Source organism: Aotus nancymaae, unplaced genomic scaffold (genome assembly GCF_030222135.1).
Source record: "Aotus nancymaae isolate 86718 unplaced genomic scaffold, 86718_ANA_hifiasm-v0.15.2.pri h1tg000041l, whole genome shotgun sequence".
Taxonomy (NCBI): Eukaryota; Metazoa; Chordata; class Mammalia; order Primates; family Aotidae; genus Aotus; species Aotus nancymaae.
The window spans coordinates 16,283,181-16,306,200 of record NW_026988455.1 but is presented as its reverse complement, the minus strand read 5'-3'; the positions used below and the strand labels follow the sequence as shown (position 1 = coordinate 16,306,200).

The 23,020-nt window shown below is 41.3% G+C and overlaps 1 protein-coding gene across 8 annotated transcripts in view; it reads left to right on the top strand.

Annotated features, from left to right (window-relative positions):
* DOCK8 (dedicator of cytokinesis 8) overlaps window positions 1-23,020 on the top strand; it is a 242,801-nt gene that overhangs the window by 169,351 nt on the left and 50,430 nt on the right. For all 8 annotated transcript variants that reach the window (XM_064361489.1, XM_064361488.1, XM_064361493.1 and 5 more), the window contains 5 exons: window positions 3,137-3,286; window positions 5,775-5,888; window positions 11,244-11,399; window positions 13,523-13,662; window positions 20,754-20,923. In XM_064361489.1, coding sequence (XP_064217559.1) covers window positions 3,137-3,286; window positions 5,775-5,888; window positions 11,244-11,399; window positions 13,523-13,662; window positions 20,754-20,923 — 730 coding nt within the window. The remainder of the gene's footprint in view (window positions 1-3,136; window positions 3,287-5,774; window positions 5,889-11,243; window positions 11,400-13,522; window positions 13,663-20,753; window positions 20,924-23,020) is intronic.

The window sequence follows — 23,020 nt, the reverse complement described above, 5'->3', positions numbered from 1 at the left end:
TATGGTAAATAGAGGAAGTTTTTTGGGAAGAAAGGTCCTGCTCATCTAAGCACATTGCAGGATTTCGTCAACATGCAGATCAACCAAGACACCAGTTCTACTGGCAGCCTAAAACCTAAGTCTGTCAGGTCCTGGCAGGACAGAGTTTCCATTGCTCAGAAGGGTTAACTGAAAAGCGCTGAAAAAAAGGACTCTGCTCAGCATGTATGAGAGGTTCAGGGGCCAGTGAGGATTGGTAAGAGCCCCCAGGGTGCTGCAGCTGGCAGAAGCCTTTGTCTATGATAGCTCTAAAGAATCAAGAGTACAGCAGTGTAACTGGGGCCTAGAAAAATCTGGAGGCAGATGAGACAGTCTTAGAAAAGGAGCCTGGAGCCTTAGAAAAGCATTGCCACTGCCAGGACACCACTGTGGCAGGGATGAGGGTAGCAGAAGTGAGCAAATGCCTGGGCCTCTCTGTTCTCCAAACCACTGATCCCCTTGCTGGTGCTGCTATTGGCCAACTCAACTGGAAGCCAAAGGTTAAGAGGGCCTGAGTGATGTGGTCTATCAAGACCCCCTTCCCAGCATTCAGAGACAGACAGAAAGGACAAGAAATCCATCAGGGAGCTGCGGGTAGAGGCAAATGGAAATCATCCTCCAGCCAGAACTTTGCAAGGAAATTGATCTGATTCAGACAAGGCACCCAATCCTCCATTCATTGTTTATGCATTTGCTTGACCAATGCCCAGGAAGTTATTTGAAAATCAAAACAAAACAGTCCCCCACCCAACCAAGAAGCTGGAGAAAAACAGCTTCCTTGGCCTTAGCCAACAACCTGGGCAGTTTAACACCCTCCAGTTGTGTCAATGTCCAAGCGCTAATGAACAACCACTCTGGCATTAGAGCTGTTAGACACAATCCTTGGGCGAATTTCACACTTGCTAATGAATGAAATCCCTGTGCTTCTAGAAACTGCTGAGCCAGACCTTGGAGAAATGGAGATAAATGGGTGACCTAGTTTACTCGCTCAGGACATGAAGTTCCACATTAAGGGGTTTTTTAGAGGTACCCCTGCTTTGAATGGGTCACAAAGGCCCATATAGGGGAAAAGATTTTCGTGTCTCACCCCACTCTACAAATAATGGGCCAGGCCTCTACTATTGTTTCTACTGGATGCCCTTCTCTGAAGATCCGGGGGACACAGTAGCTGGCAAGCTACTGACAGTCTGGAAAGAGGCCACTAGTTGGAAGTATGGTATTGTAAGAATTATTTGTTGGATTGTAGGATGGCCAAACTCGACACACAGGAGCCAAATACGGCAGTGAGTTCTGAACGCCTTGGTGCTGGGGTAGTTAGCCAGCCCAGAATCAGGACTGGCTTTGCCCAAAAAAAGAGACCTTATCTTCTTAAGTCCTCTGTTAGAAGCATAGTGAGAGAGAGGCTTTTTTCAGACAAAAATGGGCGGTCCAGTTCCCACCGTTCATTCAGGTCCTCTGGTCAGGTGCATGCAGCCCTGTGGAATATGAACCCATTTGCGTGTCCCGGACCAAACGGTGCCTCCGTGAGGAGAAACCATGGTTCTCACACTGAGCTTTAGGGTTTGATGGTCTTAGGTCTTCCCTGAGCTGGCCGTGGCATTATCTGAAAACATGAAACACATAAAGCCTATGTCTCTGGATTTTCCTTCTTATTTTGCCTTCTCTTTGTTTTTTCTTTCTGTATGTTTCCATGCTAATAGAAATTGCCAGTACTGCATGCATCCTTAGAAGCTGAATTCCACTGTTAGTGCCGTAATGTTCTCTCATGTAGCTCCTGGGAGTGGAAGTCAACTTCCAGTCCCAACACAGAGGGCAAATGTGAGTGGCTCAACTGCCAGCACTATTATTATTATTGTTTTGCAATGACTGTCTGACTAACTTAGAGCCATTCATGAAAATGACCTCAGAGTGTAGGGACCCAGCTACAAGACCTCCTACTCTTCCCCATGTTCCTATTAGCGTAAGCAACTTCCAATGAGGATAAGACTCAACCTCAGATGGTATCAAGGGGGCCTGTATTGACCTGTGAATCTCCTGGCCCCAAGGTGGTGTCCAAAAAATAAGCATGATTTTGATTTAAAATTGTAGTCGGCATTAAGATACTATTATCCTAGTCATAATGCAGACAGTCACCAATTGATACAAGGGTATCTATATATACATACTGTATGTCTATCCATATAGATATCTATATCTGCATATAGATACCTTTGTCAGTTGATGACTTGTCTGCATTATATATGTAGCTACAGTATACATCAGTTTGTGTCAAGACACCAATTTGTGTCAATTGGTGACTTGTATTGACACAAAGATATTTATATAGAGATGACAGACAGACAGACAGATAGATAGATAGATAGATCTGTATATAGAGATTTTTGTGTCAATTGGTGACTGTCTGCAGTATATACGTAAATATAAGTTAGACTCACAGAACTCAACATTTCCCCTAAAGGTAATGTTTCCCCTAGAGGCAATGTTTTAAATAGTGGTTCTGTTGCCAGCTGCCCAAGAAAACCCTGCTCGATATATAATATAGCTAAAATTTATAGGGGCAGAAAATAACTGTTGGAAACTATAGAACTGTTTCTGGAAAAACTGTGCTCCCTCCAGAAACACTGAAACTCAAGACAGGAGGAGCGTTTCTCACTGTTCTCCTTACTGTAGTTTCAGGAACAGGAAAGACTTCAGTTTGCATCAAGAACCTTGTGATAACAGTCCCTCCTGACATCACGTGTTCTGTCCTGTGTTACAGGACACCTTGCTGGTTACGGGAGCCCAGCTCACGTCTGCCTTCCAGGATGTAGGCAATTGAGACGGGGAGTCCTCTGACACTGTAGCTAAAGAATTAAGCTCCTGGCTTTGTCAGCAGCAAGAAGGGAGCCCCCTGACTTGGGGTCAAAAAGAGGACACCCTTCCCACCTCCCGCCACCATGGTAACCACTGGTGTGTCTGCAGCATTTTAGTCCAGAGCTTGCTTGGGCACCACCAGTACAGATAAAGTGTCAGGAACTCCATTGTTAGAGAGCATTGCTGTGGGTCTTTCCCCCTTTTCCACATTGTACAAGCAGGTCACCAGTCTCCATGTTGACATTTCCCCCATCCTCCTCCGTAGGTGAAAAGCATGGCCCAGTATGTACATAACATGGACAAACGGGACAGTGTTCGGAGGACTCGTTTTTCTGACCGTTTCATGGATGACATAACTACTATTGTTAATGTGGTCACCTCGGAGATTGCAGCCCTGTTAGTAAAACCGCAGAAGGTAACTGTATTTTACTCTATTTTCTAAATTGTTTACCTGGAACATATATTACTTTCATAATCAGAGGAAAATAAGCATCATTTTAAAACAATTATTAAAATATAATTGTAATGACAGTTAAATGCAGTATGTTATACTGGACTGGACCCTGATGTGGGCTGGAAAATTGTTATAAAGAAATTGCACACATGAGGCCAGGAGTTCGAGACCTGCCTGGCCAACATGGTGACATGGTGAAACTCTGTCTCTACTAAAAATACAAAAATCAGCTGGGCATGGTCATGCGCATCTATAATTCCAGCAACTGGGAGGCAGAAGCAAGAGAATCACTTAAACTCTGGAGACAGAGATTGCAGCAAGCCGAGATGGTGCCACAGCACTCCAGCTTCGGTGACAGAGTGAGATTCTATCTCAAAAAATAAAAAATTTTAATATGGACAATGGTTTATATTATCATATCAGGATATCAGGCTGGGTGCGGTGACTCACACCTGTAATCCCAGCACTTTGGGAGGCCGAGGAGGTAAGATAACTTAAGGTCAGACATTCAAAACCAGCCTGGCCTACATGCTGAAACCTCGTCCCTACTAAAAATACAAAAAAAAAAAAAGAAAAATTAGCCGGGTGTGGTGGCTCATGCCTGTAATCCCAGCTACTCAGGAGACTGAGGCAGAAGAATCACTTGAGCCCGGGAGGCGGAGGTTGCAGTGAACTGAGATGGTGCCACAGCACGCCAGCCTGGGTGACAGAGTGAGAGTCCATCTAAAAAAAATATCAATATAGATATGAAAGATAATATTTTTGCTCTTAGGAAATACACCTTGAAGTATTATGGGGTAAATGGGTATGATATTTGCAACCCATTCTCAATGGTTCAGAAAAAAAAATGATTTTATATTCATAGACTGATAAAAAAAATGTAGCAAAATGTGAAGTATTGGTAAGCCTGGTTAAAGGGTATATGATAGTTCTTTGTACTATTCTTGCACCAAGTTTGAAATTGTTTCAAAATAAAAGCTAAAATAATATATTAAATGAAATAAATCAAATTTTTAAAAGATATCTGCAAAATCTTAGGAAGCAATGTTTCTTATTAATAGCTTTGTCATTACTGAGAATTTGCATAGTACCAAGTGCTCAGGAGATTTTCATTTGGTTATTCCTCAGGGCAAACTGTTGGAACAGCAATGGTAGGTGTGAGAATATTGGCAGATGTGAAAATAAGGCGCAGTGATATTGATACATTTTCTGAAAGTCACACGGCCAGCAGTAAAGCCAAGGCTGGAGATTTTAAACCCGGATATTGAGTCATGTCAGCTACCCAGGAGGAGTGGCCACACAGAGGATGCGGAGAGAGTTCGAGGACCTCTCAGCAACACTGTGGCAACCTCTTTATCAAATCCCCATCCATCCCGGTGACTTGACCGATCAGCATGGCTTGATGGAAAATCGCATCATAACAAAGAGCAAAATAGTTTCAAACCATATTTTTTTTTTTTTTTTTGAGACAGAGTTTCGCTCTTGTTACCCAGGCTGGAGTGCAATGGCGCAATCTCGGCTCACCGCAACCTCCGCCTCCTGGGTTCAGGCAATTCTCCTGCCTCAGCCTCCTGAGTAGCTGGGATTACAGGCACGCGCCACCATGCCCAGCTAATTTTTTGTATTTTTAGTAGAGACGGAGTTTCACCATGTTGACCAGGATGGTCTAGATCTGTTAACCTCGTGATCCACCCGCCTCGGCCTCCCAAAGTGCTGGGATTACAGGCGTGAGCCACCGCGCCCAGCCCTCAAACCATATTTTTAATGGTATCAGAGGAAATTGATTCATCATTCTGAGAATAAAGGACATAAACATGAAAAACTGAATCCCAGATCACTGTAAAATCCCTCGTAAATAATGAGCACTGAGAAATAATACAAATTAAAAATTTGTTTAGATAGGCCTAGCTTATTAATTGGGGTTCATGGAGGGATTTAGGCTGGAAATGCTGCCTAATTGGGGAAAAATTTCTTAGGTTAAAAGCTAATTCTTTTATCCTGATTGGATTTTCTGTAATAATTCTTAAAAATTAAGAAACTAAAAAAAAAAAAGAAACTATCTCATTGAAAAGAGTAAATATTTTTCAAGTCAGTTTGCAAAAGAAAAAAAGATAATAGTTACCAAAAAAATAGTTACCAGGATATCAAAAATTTAGGATCCAATGTAGTATATAGAGAATCAGCTTAATTATACATATATAAATATGCTTATAGAAAAAGTGACTGGAAGGAAATGCACCTAAATATTAACAGTACATGAATAATTACTTGATTCAACCTCACAGTCATGGCTTTAGTTAAAAAAGATTTAAATACTTTGCCTAGTGTCACCCAGAGGGACAGTGGCTGAAACAGTAGGACCTGTGTCTCCCAACTTTCCCACCAGTGACCTGGGAGTTCAAATCCAGAGTGTACCACAAAATGATTTGGGCGTTTGTTTGTTTTTAAGGAAAATGAACAGGCGGAAAAGATGAACATCAGCCTGGCTTTCTTCTTGTATGACCTTCTCTCCCTCATGGATCGGGGCTTTGTGTTTACCCTCATCAGACATTATTGCAACCAGGTGAGTGTCCCCCAGAGTGAGCCATTTTGTTCCTTCTCGTATGATGTAATGTTCATTGCCATGGTATGCCGTCTTATTTGTTACCAAGTTAGCGTGAACCCTGCACATCCCTGAGTTCTGCAGCATATCTGTCATGTCTGTGCCTTGGACATTTCTCGGACATGCTGGTTTACCTTGATTCCTGGAGCATTTACCAACCCAGTGTAGAAGGGTCAACAAGTTCATCTGTGGGAATTAAAATTTGTGATATGATCTGAATCTTCAATTTAACATTTAACAGAAAATTAACGTGGCTCTACAGTACATTCAATCTTTGACTAGTCCTCGAGCTCCCAGTCTGAGACCTCTTTTCACATATTAGGGTAATTAATTAATTAAATTGCTATTGTGATGTTCTGACTTGAAAGAACCCTTTAAAGCGGTCTTAAATAAAATCATTCAAAGAGATTTAATTTCACTGAGCACAAAGCAAATATTTCATAAGCCAGGTGCATCTATCAGTGCCATCCCCCAAATTTTTGAGTGGAATTCTTCATGCACTGTCTCCCTCAAACTACCCTAACAATAGTAATATAAATAGCAGTTATTGTTGCTACTCCTCTCCTTCCATATTCCTACTCTAGCCACTAGTACCATCATTACTGCTACTACCACCAGCAGCCACCAGCATGGTCATTACCTCCCATGCCCACTATCACCACCTATTCCACGATCACCACCTCTCAACACCTCCACCATCACCACCTCCCACCACCTCCACCATCACCAACACCTCCGCCATCACCACCTCCCACCACCTCCACCATCACCTCCTCTACCATGACCACCTCCCACCACCTCCACCATCACCACCTCCTCCACCAGCACCACCTCCTCCACCAGCACCATCACCGTCACCACATCCCACCACCTGCATAATCACCACCTCCTCCCCCTGCACCATCACCACCTCTATTATCATCATCTCCTCCACTATCACAACCTCTTCCACCATCACACCTCCTACCACCTCGACTATCACCAACACTTGCACCATCAGCATCACCACCTCCTACCACCTCTGCCATCACCACCTGCTCCACCATCACAACCTCCTCCACCCCCACCATCACCATCTTCTCCCTCCACCCCCACCATCACCACCGCCCATGATTTCCACCATCATCACCATCACCACTGCCCACCTCTACCAATATTATTACCTTTCCTATCACCTCCAGAATCACCAGCTCCTCCACCATCACTCCCTCCTCCACCATTACCACCATTCACTCCACCATGACCCCCTCCTTCACCTCCACCATCACTTTTTCCACCATCACCGTTGTCACTACCATCACTACCTCTCCCATCACCACCATTACCACCAGGTTCTTTATGGTTAGTCACTTAGTGACTTAGTGACTTGGAAAGACTTAAGTAAGTCTTTCCAATTTTATGGGTCTTAATTTCCTCAATTTTAAAATAAGTAAGTTCCCCTTTAGACGGTTTGAGGGATTTGAGGGCTAATCAAGGAAAAGGATAGGACCATAAAAGGCAGTGACAGCCAGCCTCGGTGTCTCACACCTGTAATCCCAGCACTTTGGGAGGCTGACGCGGGCAGCTCATGAAGTCAGGAGTTCGAGACCAGCCTGGCCAACGTGGTGAAACCCTGTCTGTACTAGGGATGCAAGAATTGGCTGGGCATGGTGCCAGGCACCTGTAATCCCAGCTACTTGGGAGGCTAAGGAAGAATTGCATGAACCCGGCAGGCAGAGGCTGCAGTGAGCTGAGATCATGCCACTGCCCTCTAGCTTGGGCAACAGAGTGAAACTCATCTCAAAAAAAAAAAAAAAAGGCAGTGACATACAAGCTTCGTATAGCAGCACTTGGACAGGGTTACATAAGAGCAGAAGTCCCTCCCAGCATGAGAGCAGCCATAGGCTTGCAGTGAGGAGGGCACCATCCAGAGGAGCAGGGGAGCTCCCAGGGGAGAAGGGGATTAGGGCGGAAGCTTACAGATCTAGGTGAGGCTGCTTCTCAGCACAGTGGGGAGTCTCTGAGCTCCAAGGGCGGTAGCAGCTTAGGGCTCTGTATCTGCAAGGCTCTATCTTATCAGTAGGAAACAGCTGTCCAGTGAGGCTTTATAGGGTCTGCAAAGCAGGCAGGCACTAAATGGATGAAAATCTGCTTATTTAGGCTATATTTTAAATGACTGGATATGGTAAAATTTGAGTTTGGTGTGAGCTAAGGGAGTCAGTATCAGTCTACAGTGAAGAAATAAACAACCCAGGGGCTAATACACAGAGACAATCTTTGACTCATTTACATAACACCTCCCCTTCAAGAAAAGGAAAAGATACGACTTTTCTAAAGGAAGTCCTGTCATTGGCCATACCACCCTGAACACACCCAGTCTCTTCTAAGGAAAGTCCTGATAAGGAAGCAGAATAATAAAAAGAATCCAAAGGAAACATCAAAAGTCCCCAAGCATCCCCATCCCATGTCCTCTGACCCCTGCCCTGCAGCGGATCTTCTGTCGCAGGACCCACCAGAATAGAATGGCAGAGGAACACTTCACTCCTCTTTGCCCTCCTTATTCTGTATTTAGGGTTCCAGGTTAGACTCTTTTCAAAACTTTAAGTTGAGTATGTGAAAGAGAGCCTAGATGACCACTGCAGACCCAGGCCTCGCTACTCGCATGCAGGCAGTCTTCATTCCCAACAGGGAAGTAAGGCAATCCAAGGTGGATGTCAGCCTGCCCTGCGAAACTTGTTTTTATTTTCTCTTTCCCTTTCCTTTCTTTTCTCTTGCTTGCTATCTTTCTCCTTCAATTCTTTCCTTTTCTTTTAGTTACCTGTTCTTTTTTTCTTCCTCTCCTTGATTCAAGTGCCAAAGATCCCTAGACCAGGAGTCAAGAAGCCTATGTGCTGATTCCAGGGACACTTTAACCACTTCTGTGACTGGGAGCATCAGCCTTTGAGGCATTCATTTCCTCATCTGCAAAAAAAAAAAAAAAAAAAAAAAAAAAAACTAGACTGGAATAGATTTATTCAGGTCTTGACCCACTGATTTTGTGGTCTATGTCTGCTGGTGACATCCACAGATGTTACTTAGCACCATTAGTGGCAGTCATGCCTCAAAAGGTCACTAACCCCCATTCATCGTGATTTAATTCACTGATCCCAGCTCTCTAGATACAGGATGAACTTCATACCTGAAGCAAGTTGTATTCTTCCAAAGTCATCTGACTTTATCATTTTGCATAACCTGTTATGTTTTCTGCCATCTAAAGACTTTGTGGCAATAGATACAGCCTTAGTCTTTTTGAATAGTCACTAACAATAGACAAATTCATTTCCTGAATTACTCTCTGTCACTTACAACGTGCCACTAAGTTAACACCCATGCCTTGGGTAGGGGCGCTGTGGGTCTCAATCTTTGGAGAGGATGTTTTTAGAATGCACCTTACTCCTCTTTTCTAAACATCATTCACATTATTTTTGAAATGCCTATTTTTTTTTTTTTTTTTTGAGATGGAGTCTTGCTCTAGTGCCCAGGCCAGAGTGCAGTGGAGCAATTTTGGTTCACTGCAAACTGTGCCTCCTGGGTTCAAGCAATTCTCCTGCCTCAGCCTTCCGAGTAGCTGGGATTACAGGCACCCACAACCATGCACAGCTAATTTTTGTATTTTTAGTAGAGACAGGGTTTTGCCATGTTGGCCAGACTGGTCTTGAACTTCTGGCCTGTGATTTGCCCACCTCAGTCTCCCAAAGTGCTGAGGTTACAGGTGTGAGCCACCACACCCAGCCTGAAATGTTTATCTTTAATGTTGTCTCAAAGGACCTATGGAAGATACCCATAGCAGGGCTTTCTTTTAAGTGCAGATGTCTTTGTGCTTTCAAGTTCTGATAGCTGGCTTGACCCAACAACTGTTAATGAGTAACCTAAGTGACAGGCACATGACCAGGTTCTAATCCCTTCAGTGTGCTGCTGGCTCCACTGGTCCAAAGTCAGCCAGGAGTGCACATCTAAAGGATATGGGATCTGGTAACTGTGCTTACACAGAAGTCGTATGTTTTAGTTTTAAAATAATATATAATGGCATTTACTTGCTTTCAGTGGATGTCTAACTACAAATCAATTCTATAGGCAATATGTCCCACAACACAACAGCTTCTTGTAAAATGGCTGAAAATATGTACTCCTTTAAATTATATTGTTTAACCTGTAATCCCAGCACTTTGGGAGACCAAGGCGGCAGATCACCTGAGGCCAGGAGTTCAAGACTAGACTGGCAAACATGGCTAAACCCCATCTCTACTAAAAATACAAAAAATTAGCTGCTGAGGCAAGAGAATCGCTTGAACCCAGGAGGCGGAGGTTGCAGTGAGTTGAGATCATGCTACTGCACTCTAGCCTGGGCTACAGAGCAAGACTCTGTCTCAAAAAAAAAAGAAACCCAAAAATTACATTGTTTAGAAAATTGCTCTTGAAGTGAGTGAAGAGGAGGCATGTCCATCACAAGGATGGTGCTTCATATTTCTGTGCTGCCATCGGAGGTGATGATGATGAAATACCGAAGGCTCAAGGCGCATCAGCGCCCCTTCCTTCCCCTGCTTTGCTTTTAGAGGAGCTGCCTCTGAGTCTGGGTCTTTCAGCTGTTCAGCTTGCCTGGGGAAAGCAAGGGGCCTCTTCCAGACTGTCATCTTTGTCTGCTTTTCACTGCTTGCTTCATGGTTTATTTTTTAAAGGAAGATTTTTCCTAAGAAGTCTTCTAGCTTTCTTTCTCTTTCTTTTCCATTTCATCCTCTCTTACTCTGGTACAAGCTCCTTGAGTTTTTTGCAGGTACCATGTACTTTCCTAAGCAATTTGATGCCTTTCTCTAGGGAACTGGTTCTACAACTTTCCAATGGGGACTTTAATTAGAAACTATGAAAGAAAACTTGTAGCATAAAAGTCATCTAGTCGTATTCTATTAGTTTCATACAGGCTCATGTGAGGTCAACTCCTTTCACTTAGTTTCTCAAAACCAGTAGAGTTTTTGTAAAATTAATTATGTTACACTGAAGACATAGCTCGAGATTTTCAGCACAGGTTTGCCATGGTATTAAAGATTTGAGAAAGTGGAGATCAAGATAAGAATCCTCATTTTGGACAGCTATTAGGCTAGAATCACTAAGAGGAACAGTAATGAATGAAAATGTATTAGACCTCCCTGTAATGCAGAATTTACCATCTGTTGCACTATCCCATTAGTTTTTATTAAATTGATTGCCTTAATCTGGAGAGAAAGGATATTTTTGTGTCTGCCAACTTCAACTCCACTTACCTTATAATAAATGTTTCATTCTTCTTTTCGTTTTTCTTCCCAGCTGTCAGCCAAGCTCAATAACCTTCCAATGCTCATTTCCATGAGGCTGGAGTTCCTGAGAATCCTCTGTAGCCATGAACATTACCTCAATCTGAACCTTTTTTTTATGAATGCTGATACTGCTCCAACATCTCCTTGTCCTTCCATATCTTCTCAGGTAATAAAAGAATTATTCAAGCTACTTCATTTAACTAGCTCGTTTAATCATGTCTTTTCTATAAAGGCTAGTCTTATTAATTTGATGAAAAATAAAACTATTCAAACTATTCAAACCAGATCAAGTATGCTACCCGGAAGTTACACCACTAGCTAATAGTTTACAAGCTAAGTAATTGGTTTCTCCCCAGGCTCAAGGGTCCCTGATCAGGTTAAATAAAGCAAAGAATCCATAAGCCCTATGAAATTTAGAAACTCATAGAAAAGTCTCAGATCCTTCTTTGTCTGACATTAGCCAATTATTATGCAGATACAGGATTCCAGAGTAAATAAGTTTTGGAAACCAAAGTTTCTTTCCAGTAGGCCCTCTAAGAGTCTGACTTGTTCATGTCGATTGTAAATACACAAGAAGTAGAAGAGGAAATGGGAGGAGGTGTCCATGATGAGCAGTGATTCCCAAAGTGATTTGACATGGAAACCCCACGCCACCTCATACATTTTTCAAAGGGCTAGTGTTCTCTGGAATAACTTTAGGAACATGCTGTTTGATAGTCACATTCCATTTGTAGGGAACACATCAGTAGCCCAGAGCATCAGGCAAAAATTCTTATTATTAGGTTATATTTCTTTTTTTTTTTTTTTTTTTTTTTTTTTGAGGCGGAGTTTCGCTCTTGTTACCCAGGCTGGAGTGCAATGGCGCGATCTCGGCTCACCGCAACCTCCGCCTCCTGGGTTCAGGCAATTCTCCTGCCTCAGCCTCCTGAGTAGCTGGGATTACAGGCACGCGCCACCGTGCCCAGCTAATTTTTTGTATTAGTAGAGACGGGGTTTCACCATGTTGACCAGGATGGTCTCGATCTCTTGACCTCGTGATCCACCCGCCTCAGCCTCCCAAAGTGCTGGGATTACAGGCTTGAGCCACCGCGCCCGGCCTAGGTTATATTTCTGTTGCATATTCCTTGATACTAGTACAAAAGTGAAGGCTTGTCTTACTAATTGAAAAAAAAAATCTTAGCCATGTATGCCATATGGCATGACCCAGATATTAGCTACATGACCATCTTACTGTGAACAGGGAAAGAGATGACTCACAAGCAGCAGTTCCAAATGTGTAAACTTTTTGCTCCATCCTGCCCAGCAGCTTACATCTGAAAACTTCCCTGGACTAAGCTTGCCGTAGGTTCTTTTCCACCTTCCCCTCTGACTGCCCCAGGGAGTGGCCAAACCCAGGGGCCAGGCTCACTGAACAGTGAAGGATTTCTAGAGACATTTTAGATGCTCTTAATGAAATATAAAGTGTGTTCCCAGGATATGAATACAGGACCAGAATTACCGAGGACCGGTAAATCTAACACTCCCCTGCCTGACATCACTTCTAGTTCCAGGCCAGCAAAAGTCTGACAACATGCTTAAGCCAAATTTAGAATCATAGCTGAGGCCAGGCGTGGTGGCTCACACCTGTAATCCCAGCACCTTAGGAGGCCAAATTGGGCAGATCACTTGAGGCCAGGAGTTACCAGCCTGATTGACATGGTGAAGACTCACCTCTACTGAAAATACAAAAATTAGTCAGGCGTGGTGGGCACCTGTAATCCCAGCTACTTGGGAGGCTGAGGCATGAGAATTGCTTGAACCCAGGAGGCAGAGGTTGCAGTGAGCTGAGACCATGTCACTGCACTCCAGCCTGGGCAACAGAGTGAGACTCTGTCTTAAAACAAAAATGTAGCTGAGTAAACAGGGCCTTAAACAAAGCGGGCAGTTGGTTATAGAGGAATCGGCTGCTCCCAGCCACAGGACTGTGTGACGTTCTTATTTCTCTGTCCAAATTTTACCCTAGGATTATCTTCAGCTTTCGATTTCAGTTGGGTAAGAGAGTGACATTCATTTTTCAACAGAGCCTGGGTGCTTCATCTTCATCTTTCCCGCTGGGCAGTCTTCCCTCTGTGGAAAAGGGAAAGTGAAGTAACCACTCTGTCTCGGTTTCCTTATATGCCACGAGCAGTACCTTCCTCACTGGGGAGGGCTCACACAGCCTGGCTGGGGCAAGGCCTCAGTAAACACTAGACATGGCTATTTTCATTCCAGTTCTTGTGACTCATAAAATGGCTCCTTGTGTTTCTGTAGAACTCAAGCTCCTGCTCCAGTTTCCAGGACCAGAAGATCGCCAGCATGTTTGATCTGACTTCCGAGTACCGCCAGCAGCACTTCCTCACCGGGCTTCTCTTCACAGAACTGGCTGCTGCCTTGGATGCCGAAGGGGAAGGGTATGTTTCTAGCATTTAAAAATGGAAGATGAGCTGGGTGCAGAGGCTCACGCCTGTAATCCCAGCACTTTGGGAGGCCGAGGTGGGCAGATCACGAGGTGAGCATGTCGAGACCATCCTGGCCAACATGGTGAAACCCCGTCTCTACTAAAAATACAAAAAAAAAAAATTAGCTGGGTGTGGTGGTGCATGCCTGTAGTCCCAGCTACTCAGGAGGCTGAGGCAGAATTGCTTGAACCCGGGAGGCGGGGGTTGCAGTGAGCCATGGTTGCGCCACTGCACTCAAGCCTCACAACAGAGCAAGACTCCGTCTCAAAAAAAAAAGGAAGATGAAGCCAAAAAAAAGATGCCCCTTAATAAAGTTTGTGGTCCAGCTTCTCACACTTGGTAAACAACTCTACTGTCTGCCAGTTCTGAGGAGTAGAAACATCTATGTCTTAAGAAAATGGTACCCACAGGAATGTAGAAAGCCACAGGGATGGGCAAGAAGTACAGACGACTTTTGTTGGTCACTTACTTGAGTGGAATTTACCAGTTCTACTATAGCAGGTTTCCCAAGGATGCTTTGACTAATGAACTCCCTAGGAACAAAGCCATTTTTAGTAAAGGGGATAGCATGCACAGGCAACCAGAAGATGTCACTTGATTCAATGCTGGTGAAGGAAATATGGCTGCTGAGAAGGCAGTGGCCCCATGCCCAAATTAGCTTTCTTGTAGACCATGCTTCTCAGGCCAAGAGACGCCACACATCCAGGACTTCTGAATCCTTTTACCTGTTATCTATCTGATTACTCAGGGACATGTGGCAGTATCTTGCCTAGAAGTCAACAGAGAGGTAGACCACCCCCTTCTTTCCTTCTCTCCCTATGCTCCATGAGCTCATAGAATCAGAAACCCACAGCCTACCTGATTGGACTGAAGAAGATAATGCCTTCTAAAATATTATTCACTCCACTCAACAATTATTGAATGCCTTCTGTGGGACAGACACAGTTAGGTGTGAGAGTACATCAGAGATATATCTGTGCACCAAACAGACAAAATTCCCTGCCCCTCTAGAGTTTACCATCCAGGGACTCAGATTCAAAGGTTATAAGGATTGGAAAGTAATTGAGGTTCAACACTTTTGGTGTTTAGATTAGGCATACAGAATTGCAGGAACTGGCCTACTATTCCATGACAGAAAACCAAATCTAAAGCCATGGCCTTCCCAGTCCCTTCCCAGGACCCACTCTCCTATACCAAACCACCTCCCTGCCCAGGGAACCTGTTCCCATAACTATGCTAAAGAAGTTTCCAGAATAATGTTTGCTAATTAATGGTAGCATTGCTGTATGTTATGGATGAACTTTTGCCTAAATGGAATTTCTCAAGTTCTCTCAAAGTGCTTACAATTCAGTGAAGGAAACAGGAGGTCCCTGCATGAAACAAATACAGGAGCACTTCGAGTCTGTGCAGCTGCAACAATCACACGCATTCCAAGCGATGTGCCCATGCTGACCCTGCTTAACTGACTGTGTGTCTGTGTCTCCTGGCAGGACAGTGTGGGGAATCTCATGCTCTTAACTCTCAATTTTGCCTCCTTCCAGATAATCTGGTCCTGAGTATATACTTTGAGAACTTCACTTTCCATGGCTTTAATTCTATCTTCTTTTCTCAACCCTAACTAAATTTCTCCCAATTATCTCAGTAAAATTTCCTACTCTACAATTAACAACATAAATTTCCACAGCAACAAAAAGTGCACTGACACATATGCTGATAAGTAAGATACTGAGAAGAAAGTTTGAACACAAAGAAAATTGCCTTTATGCACAAACATGCACATGTTTTCTTAGTTGTTCTTTAATAGCAGTACTTTAAACGATTTCTAGAAACAATCTTTAGTATTTACATTAGTATAGTTTCTACTTTCTATTTTCATTCTAGCTGGAAACAGCCCTGATATCTGCTTTGGATTCCTTGCAAAATTGTTGCTGTTATATTACTAGCAACAGGGTAGAATATATTCAGAGATCATCATGTAATCATATTTAATCAGGTAGATACATTCTACACTCTCTCTCTCTCTCTCTCTCTCTCTCTCTCTCTCTCTCTCTCTCTCTGTCTCTCCCTCTCAGTACCTTCTCTCCCCCAAGAAAGTAATTAACAGTGTAACTCCTTTGGCAACACAATAATCCCTGATTGCTAGTTGTCAGTCTCCTGGAAAGTTATTAGATATACTGTCACAGCTTCATGTGAGCTAAAACCTCCAAAAAATGTCATACTTCGACAATATTCTCTATTGATCAGTACTTCTTTCTTCCACTTTCAAGACAGTTAGTAGACTTCCCAACACCTGTACATCCATGGGGCAAGGGCCAGAGGGAGTCAGTACCTGAATCCCTAAGGAGCCACAGCTCCAGTTTCCACTGGGTTTCCCTTAAATCTCTGGCACCGGGTATATCCACAAATGTCCATGCATCATTAAATCCACAGTGTATTTCAAGCATTTAGAAATTGTCTATCATCTTTGTGTTAAGCTAGCAAATTGCAATGCCTAATTCAAAACACAACTCATTGCCAGGACCACAGACTAAGAACAAGAACAACTTTTGAAATGCAATTTACAATTATCTTACTTTAGCCACAGTGCAAGAATCTGAGTCATTTAAAATTTTGGTTAATATTTTCTATATAACCTTGAATTTTCATGTAGCCTTATTTTGTTTGGGAAAAAAATGTGTATTTTTAAAATTGAACATCTACTGCTAGGTTCCAGATACTCCACTATATATTTTATTTACTTTTTATTATAGTATAATTTATATGAAGGACCCAAATCTTAAGTGTAAAATGCAATTAATTTTTCCTGTGAATATGTTTGGGTAACCACCCGTCAGATCAAAAATGTAATATTACACTATTCTCTCTCAGTTACAGGTACACCTCAAGTAACCACTATTCTTTTATCACCAGAAATTAATATTGCCTGTTATTGAATTTCATAGTCTTTTGCTGAATATTGTGATTGTGAGATCCTTCAGTGTGGTTGCATGTGTCAGTATTCATTTTTTTCAACTGTGTTTCATATTCCTTTGTCTACTATAATTTCTCTACTGTAAATTGACATTTGGGCTACTTTCAGTTTGTGGCTATTATGAAAATAGCTGCTATGAACATGCCTGTGCATGGTTTTGGGTAGACATTAGAACTTATTTATTTGGGGATGTAAATACAGCCTATTTTTTATTTTAATATACTGTTCTTGAGTAATTTAATAAATATGTGTACCTGGTCTTAACAAAATGTTAAAAGAATATACTCTGAGGTAGGAAAAGAAGAGCAAACAATTTAAAGCAGGCAGATGGCCGGGAATAACAAAGGTGACAGCCAAAATAAATGAAATAAAGAATAGAAAAAAATCGAGGAAATACACAAGACCAAAAGCTTGTTATTTGAAAAGAGCAACAAAATTCACCAATATTTAGCTGGACTGACCAAGAAAAAAGCAAGAAGACTCAATTACTAAAGTCATAATTGAAAGAGGGGCTATCACAACAGACCTTACAGAAATAAAAAGGATTATAAAAGAATACTATGAACAATTGAAAGCCATCAAATTGATAACCTAGATTAAATGGATAAATTCCTTAAAAGATAACAAAGAACTGAAATTGACTCCAAGAAGAAATAGAAAATCCAATAGACCTACAACAAGTAAAGAGATCGAGCTAGCAATCAAACTTCCCACATATACCTGCTATGTACCCACACAAATTAAAAATTTAGGCTGGGTGCAATGTTTCACACATGGAATCCCAGCACTTTGGGAGGCTGAGGCAGGTAGATCACCTGAGGTCAGGAGTTTGAGACCAGCCTGGCCAACATGATAAAACCCTGTCTCTACTAAAAATACAAAAATTAGCTGGGTGTTGTGGCAGGCACCTGTAATCCCAGATACCGAGGAGTCTGAGGCTGGAGAATCATTTGAAACTGGAAGGCAGAGGTTGCAGTGAGCCGAGATCATGCCAATGCACTTCAGCCTGGGCAAGAAGAGTGAAACTCCATCACAAAAATAAATAAATAAATAAAATAAAAATTGAAAAAATATATGTATATATAAAATTTTTTAAAAACTTACCACAATAAAAGCCCAAACCTGGAGGGCTTTACTAATGAATTCTACCAAATATTTTTTAAAGAATTAATTCTAATTTTTTATCAACTTCTATTCCAAGGAATAGACCAGTATCTGATGAATATAGATGTAATACCCTCAACAAAAACTAGCAAACTGAATCCAACAACATATAAAAAAGATTGTACACCATGGCTAAGTAGGATTTATCTTAGGAATGCAAGATAAGCTTCATATCTGAAAATCAATTGATGTACCGTATTAATAAAAAAAAGGACAAAACCCATGCAATCATCTCAGTAGATGCAAAGAAAAGCATTTAATAAAACCTAATAACCCTTCCTGATAGCAAACCTTTTAGGAAATAAGAGAACTTCCTCAACTTGACTTAAGAGACTCTATGAAAAATGCACAACTAATGTGACACTTATTAGTGAAAAGCTGAGGGCTTTCTCACTAAGATTAGGAACAAGATAAAAATGTCTACTCTTGCCACTTCTATTCAACATGTACTAGGAGTTCTATCTAGGGCAATTAGGCAAGAAAATAAAAGGCATCTAGGCTGGACGAGGTGGCTCACGCCTGAAATCCCACCACTTTGGGAGGCCAAGGTGGACAGATCACTTTGAGCTCAGGAGTTTGAGACCAGCCTGAGCAACATGGCAGACCCCATCTGTACAAAAAAATACAAAAATTAGCTGGGCACTGGTAGTTCATTCCTGTAGTCCCAGCTATTTGGGAGGCTGAGGCTGGAGAATCGCTTGGTCCCAGAAAGCAGAGGTTGTGTTGAGCCGAGACTGCACCACTGTACTCCAGCCTGGACAACGGAGTAAGACCCTGTCTCAAAAACAAAACAAAAAAAAGCATTTACATTGGAAAAGAAGTAAAATTGTCTCTATTCATAGGTGGCATAGTCTTGTTTATAGAAAATTACAAGGAATCCACAAAATAAAATCTATTAGAACTAATAAATGAGTCCATCAGGGTTGCAGGGTACAAGATCAACATACAAGAATCAACTGTGTTCTATACACTTATGATGAGCAATCTGAAAGTGAAATTAAGGCAACAATTTTATATAAAATAGCATCAAAAAGAAAAAATGCTTAGGAATAAATGTAACAAATACAAGACACACTAAAAACAAAACACTGTTGAAGGAAATAAAGATCTAAATAAATGGAGGGATATCATATGTTCATGGATCAGAAGACTTAATAAATTAAAATAACAATAATTCCCAAATTGATCCATAGATTCAATGCAGTTGTCAAAATTCTAGCTTGCTTTTTTTTTTTTTTTTTTTTTTTTTGGCAGAAATTAGCAAACCAGTCCTAAAATTTGTGTGGAAATTCAAGGAACCCAATATAGCCAAGAACAAAATTGAAGGACTCACACTTCCCAATTTCAAAATTTACTATAAACCAAAAGTAGTCCAGACTGTGGGATTCTGACATATGATAGACATAGAGCTCAATACAATTAAGAGTCCAGAAATAAATCTTCATATTTATAGTCAATTGATTTTAGACAAGAGTGCCAAAACAACTCAATGGGGGACAACAGTGTTTTCAATAAATGGTACGGGGGCAACTGGATATCCATGTTCAAAAGAATGAAGTTGGACCCTATATTACATCATATACAAAAATTAGATAGATCAAAGACCTAAATGTAAGAGCTAAAACTATAAAATTATTACATAACAATAGAGGTAATCATCATAAACTTAGAAAAGGCAATGGTTTCTTAAATATGACACACTCAAAAGTGTAAGTAACAAGAATGAAACAGAAAACTGGACTCCAGTAAAATTAAAACTTTTGTGATTTATAGAACACCATCCAAAAAAATGAAAAGACAACCCGCAGAATGGGAGAAAATATTTGCAAATCAAAAACCTAATAGGGAACTTGTATCTGGAATATATATTTTAAAATCTTACAACTCAGTAATAAAAAGACAACTCAATTTTTTAAAAGGCAAAAGATCAGAATAGACATTTCTCCAAAGAAGATATGGTCATAAGACCATGAAAAGATGTTCAGCATCATTAGCCATCAGGGAAATGCATATCAAAATCACAATTACATACCACTTGATACCCAAAAGATGGATATAATAAAAAAGACAGATAATAAAGTATTGGCAAGAATAAAATGGAGCCTTCAGACACTGCTGGTGGGAATGTAAAATTGTGCAGCCACCATTGAAAACAATTTGCTGATTCCTCTAAAAGTTAAATATAGACGCTGGGTGCACAGTGGCTCATACCTGTAATCTCAGCACTTGCAGAGGCTGAGGCAGGCAGATCATTTGAGACAAGGAGTTCAAGACCAGCCTAGCCAACATGGTGAAACCCTGTCACTAATAAAAATACAAAAATTAGCCAGGCATGGTGGTGGGCACCTGTAGTCCCAGCTACTCAGGAGGTTAAGGCAGAAAAATTACTTGAACCCAGGAGGTGGAGGTTGCAGTGAGCCAAGATTGCACCACTGCACTCTCGCCTGAGTGACTCCATCTCAAAACAAACAAACAAAAAAGTTAAACAGAGAGTTACTATTAGAGCCAGCAAATGTACCTTGAAGTATGTACCCAAGAAAAGTAAAACTTGTACACAAATATTCATAGCATTCATAACTCATAATAGCTCAAAAGCAGAAACAATCCAAATGTTTATCAATTCATGAATGGATAAATAAAATTCACCAATGGAATATTATTTAGCAATAAAAAGGAGTGAAGTACTGAGCTACAATATGAAGAACTTGAAAACATCATACTGAACGATAGACCCAGGGTTAGAACACAGGCAGTCTATTTCTGGATTCCATCTAGTTCTATCTTCTGTTGCTTGGTTTTCACAGTAACCTCATTGCTTAGGAGCATGTTGATCACTCTTGACTGTTGAAAAGCACTTTAGTCAATTTCCCTTCACCATAACCTCTTGATTCCTGTGTTGTGCCAATAGAATCAGCAGAGTGCAAAGGAAAGCTGTCAGTGCCATCCACAGCCTGCTAAGTTCTCATGACCTGGACCCACGCTGTGTCAAACCAGAGGTGAAGGTCAAAATCGCTGCCCTGTACCTGCCTTTAGTTGGCATCATTTTGGATGCTTTGCCACAGCTCTGTGACTTTACAGGTAATCGCCCTTCTGTTTTCTTTCTTGGATTGATGGGGGCCCCTGTTGAATGCCCCATCTGAATGAGGTCTCTGTCATTAGTTCCAGTGTTGAAATATTCATATGAGCAATTCTTCACAACAATGGTCTCCAAACCTCTTTAACTCAGGCCCCAATCAGTTTAAAAAAAAAAAAAAAAAAAGACATATAACCCTATATATGTCTTTTGTTTAGAAATTATTTACTTATTTGTTCATTTATTTATTTATTCATTGATCTGCTAGTGTGGGGTGAACTTTATAAACCATACACCACAGAGGATGAAATAATTACAGAATTACTCCCTTTGGAGATTATGCTCTAACACCTTGAAATAAAGGTGTTTCTTCCCTTTTCTTTTATGAATAGGTAAGCAAAAAAGCAATCTCAAATGAATCCAAATAATTCTTCCATGCAATACAAAAATCATGGCATATGTCAGTATTAGAAAATTCTAGCATAGCAGAGAAATTTTGCCTTTGGCACTAAGTGGCTAATTTTGAGGTTAATATCTCTAGATTAGCAACAAGAGGAAAGGATAAGTTTTCTTAAAGGGGTTTTGTGAAACCCCTGAGTGTATTTACATATTACAGTGTGGATTAGGGAATGTAGAGGGGAAAAAAATCTTCCCAAATAGAAGAATTTCTTATGTTGACCTGAGAAAGGCAGTCCATCAACCTACCCCCTCTACAACGTACATGTGTGTGCATGCACGCGCACACGCACACACACAAAATTCTGATCCCATCAGAGTAGTTCTTGCTTTTGCTTGAAATCTTGGAACCATCCAGGTTTTCCCACCTCCTCCACATGGGCAGTGTCACGTGTGACTAAATTATTTATAATATCATTATGGTGACAAGTATTTAGTTCATGAAAATGGGACCGAACACCCATAGCCTTTAATCATAAAATCATAAAATGAAAAGCAAGTATTCCTGTGGAAGTAATTCTCTCCTTTCTTGAAAAAAGTCCTCCAGCAAACCGCTAAAGGGGTAACTTGGAAGAGAAGGGTTGAGGCACGGGTTAGGGTTTGTGGCGTTCTGTTGGGGCCGGAGTGCAAGGAAATGACAGAATCAAGCTCAGCACACAGAGCTGAGCAAGCTGCACCATGAGGTCAGCAGCTTCCTCCAGTAGCGCCTGATTGTGGGGAATTGAAAACAGAGTTGTTTTTAACATTTAGAGACGTAATGCAGAGCACGGCATGTGACTTGCAGCCCATCTTGAGAATCCTTGCTAGAAAGTTTCTAAAAAGTTCCATTTCTAGAGCTCACTTATTCCCAAAGCCGGGAACCACTTTAGCACACATTTCTTGTCGATTAGAATATTCCATATCAGTGACTCGGAATCAGAACTTTCAACATTTGGTCTCCTAGCCTTTTAAACCTCAGAGACTTCTTTGTATATATGTTGAACTTTATGGTCATGATGTAGCTGATGAGAAAATAATGAAAAGTATTTTATTATTATAGCTTACATAGCACATCTATTATATATAGAATCTTTAGGTTGATAAACTCGTAAGAGTATAATCTTTCAAAAAGATGCATCTGAATTCAGATTCCAGCCCCATTTATGAATATAAGTGACCATTGAAAGGCTCAATTTCTCCGTGCCTTCCTTTCCTCTGTAAACTGTAAAATGTGATAACAATGCCTACCTTTTAGGGTAATGATAAAGATGAAACTAGAGAACTTCTATAAAAGCATTTGCACAGCACATGTTTGTGTCTTTCCCACTTTTTCTTGTAACTATAACCCTATGCTGATTAAGAGGAAATAAGCATGTATCTTGATGTTAATTGTGATAATGTTATTAGGTCTTACATAATTTCCATGTGCTGTTTATTTAACTATTTGTTTAAAATCCCAATGGCCTTAATAATTATCTCTAAAAACTGAGTTTTGGCAAGGTGTAGTGGCTTACTCCTGTAATCCCAGCACTTTGGGAGCAAGGTGGGCAGATCACTTGAGGCCGGGAATTCAAGACCAGCCTGGCCAACATGGCAAGCCTCGTCTTCACTAAAAATATAAAAATTAGCCAGGTGTGGTGGCACACCTGTAATCCCAGTTATTTGGA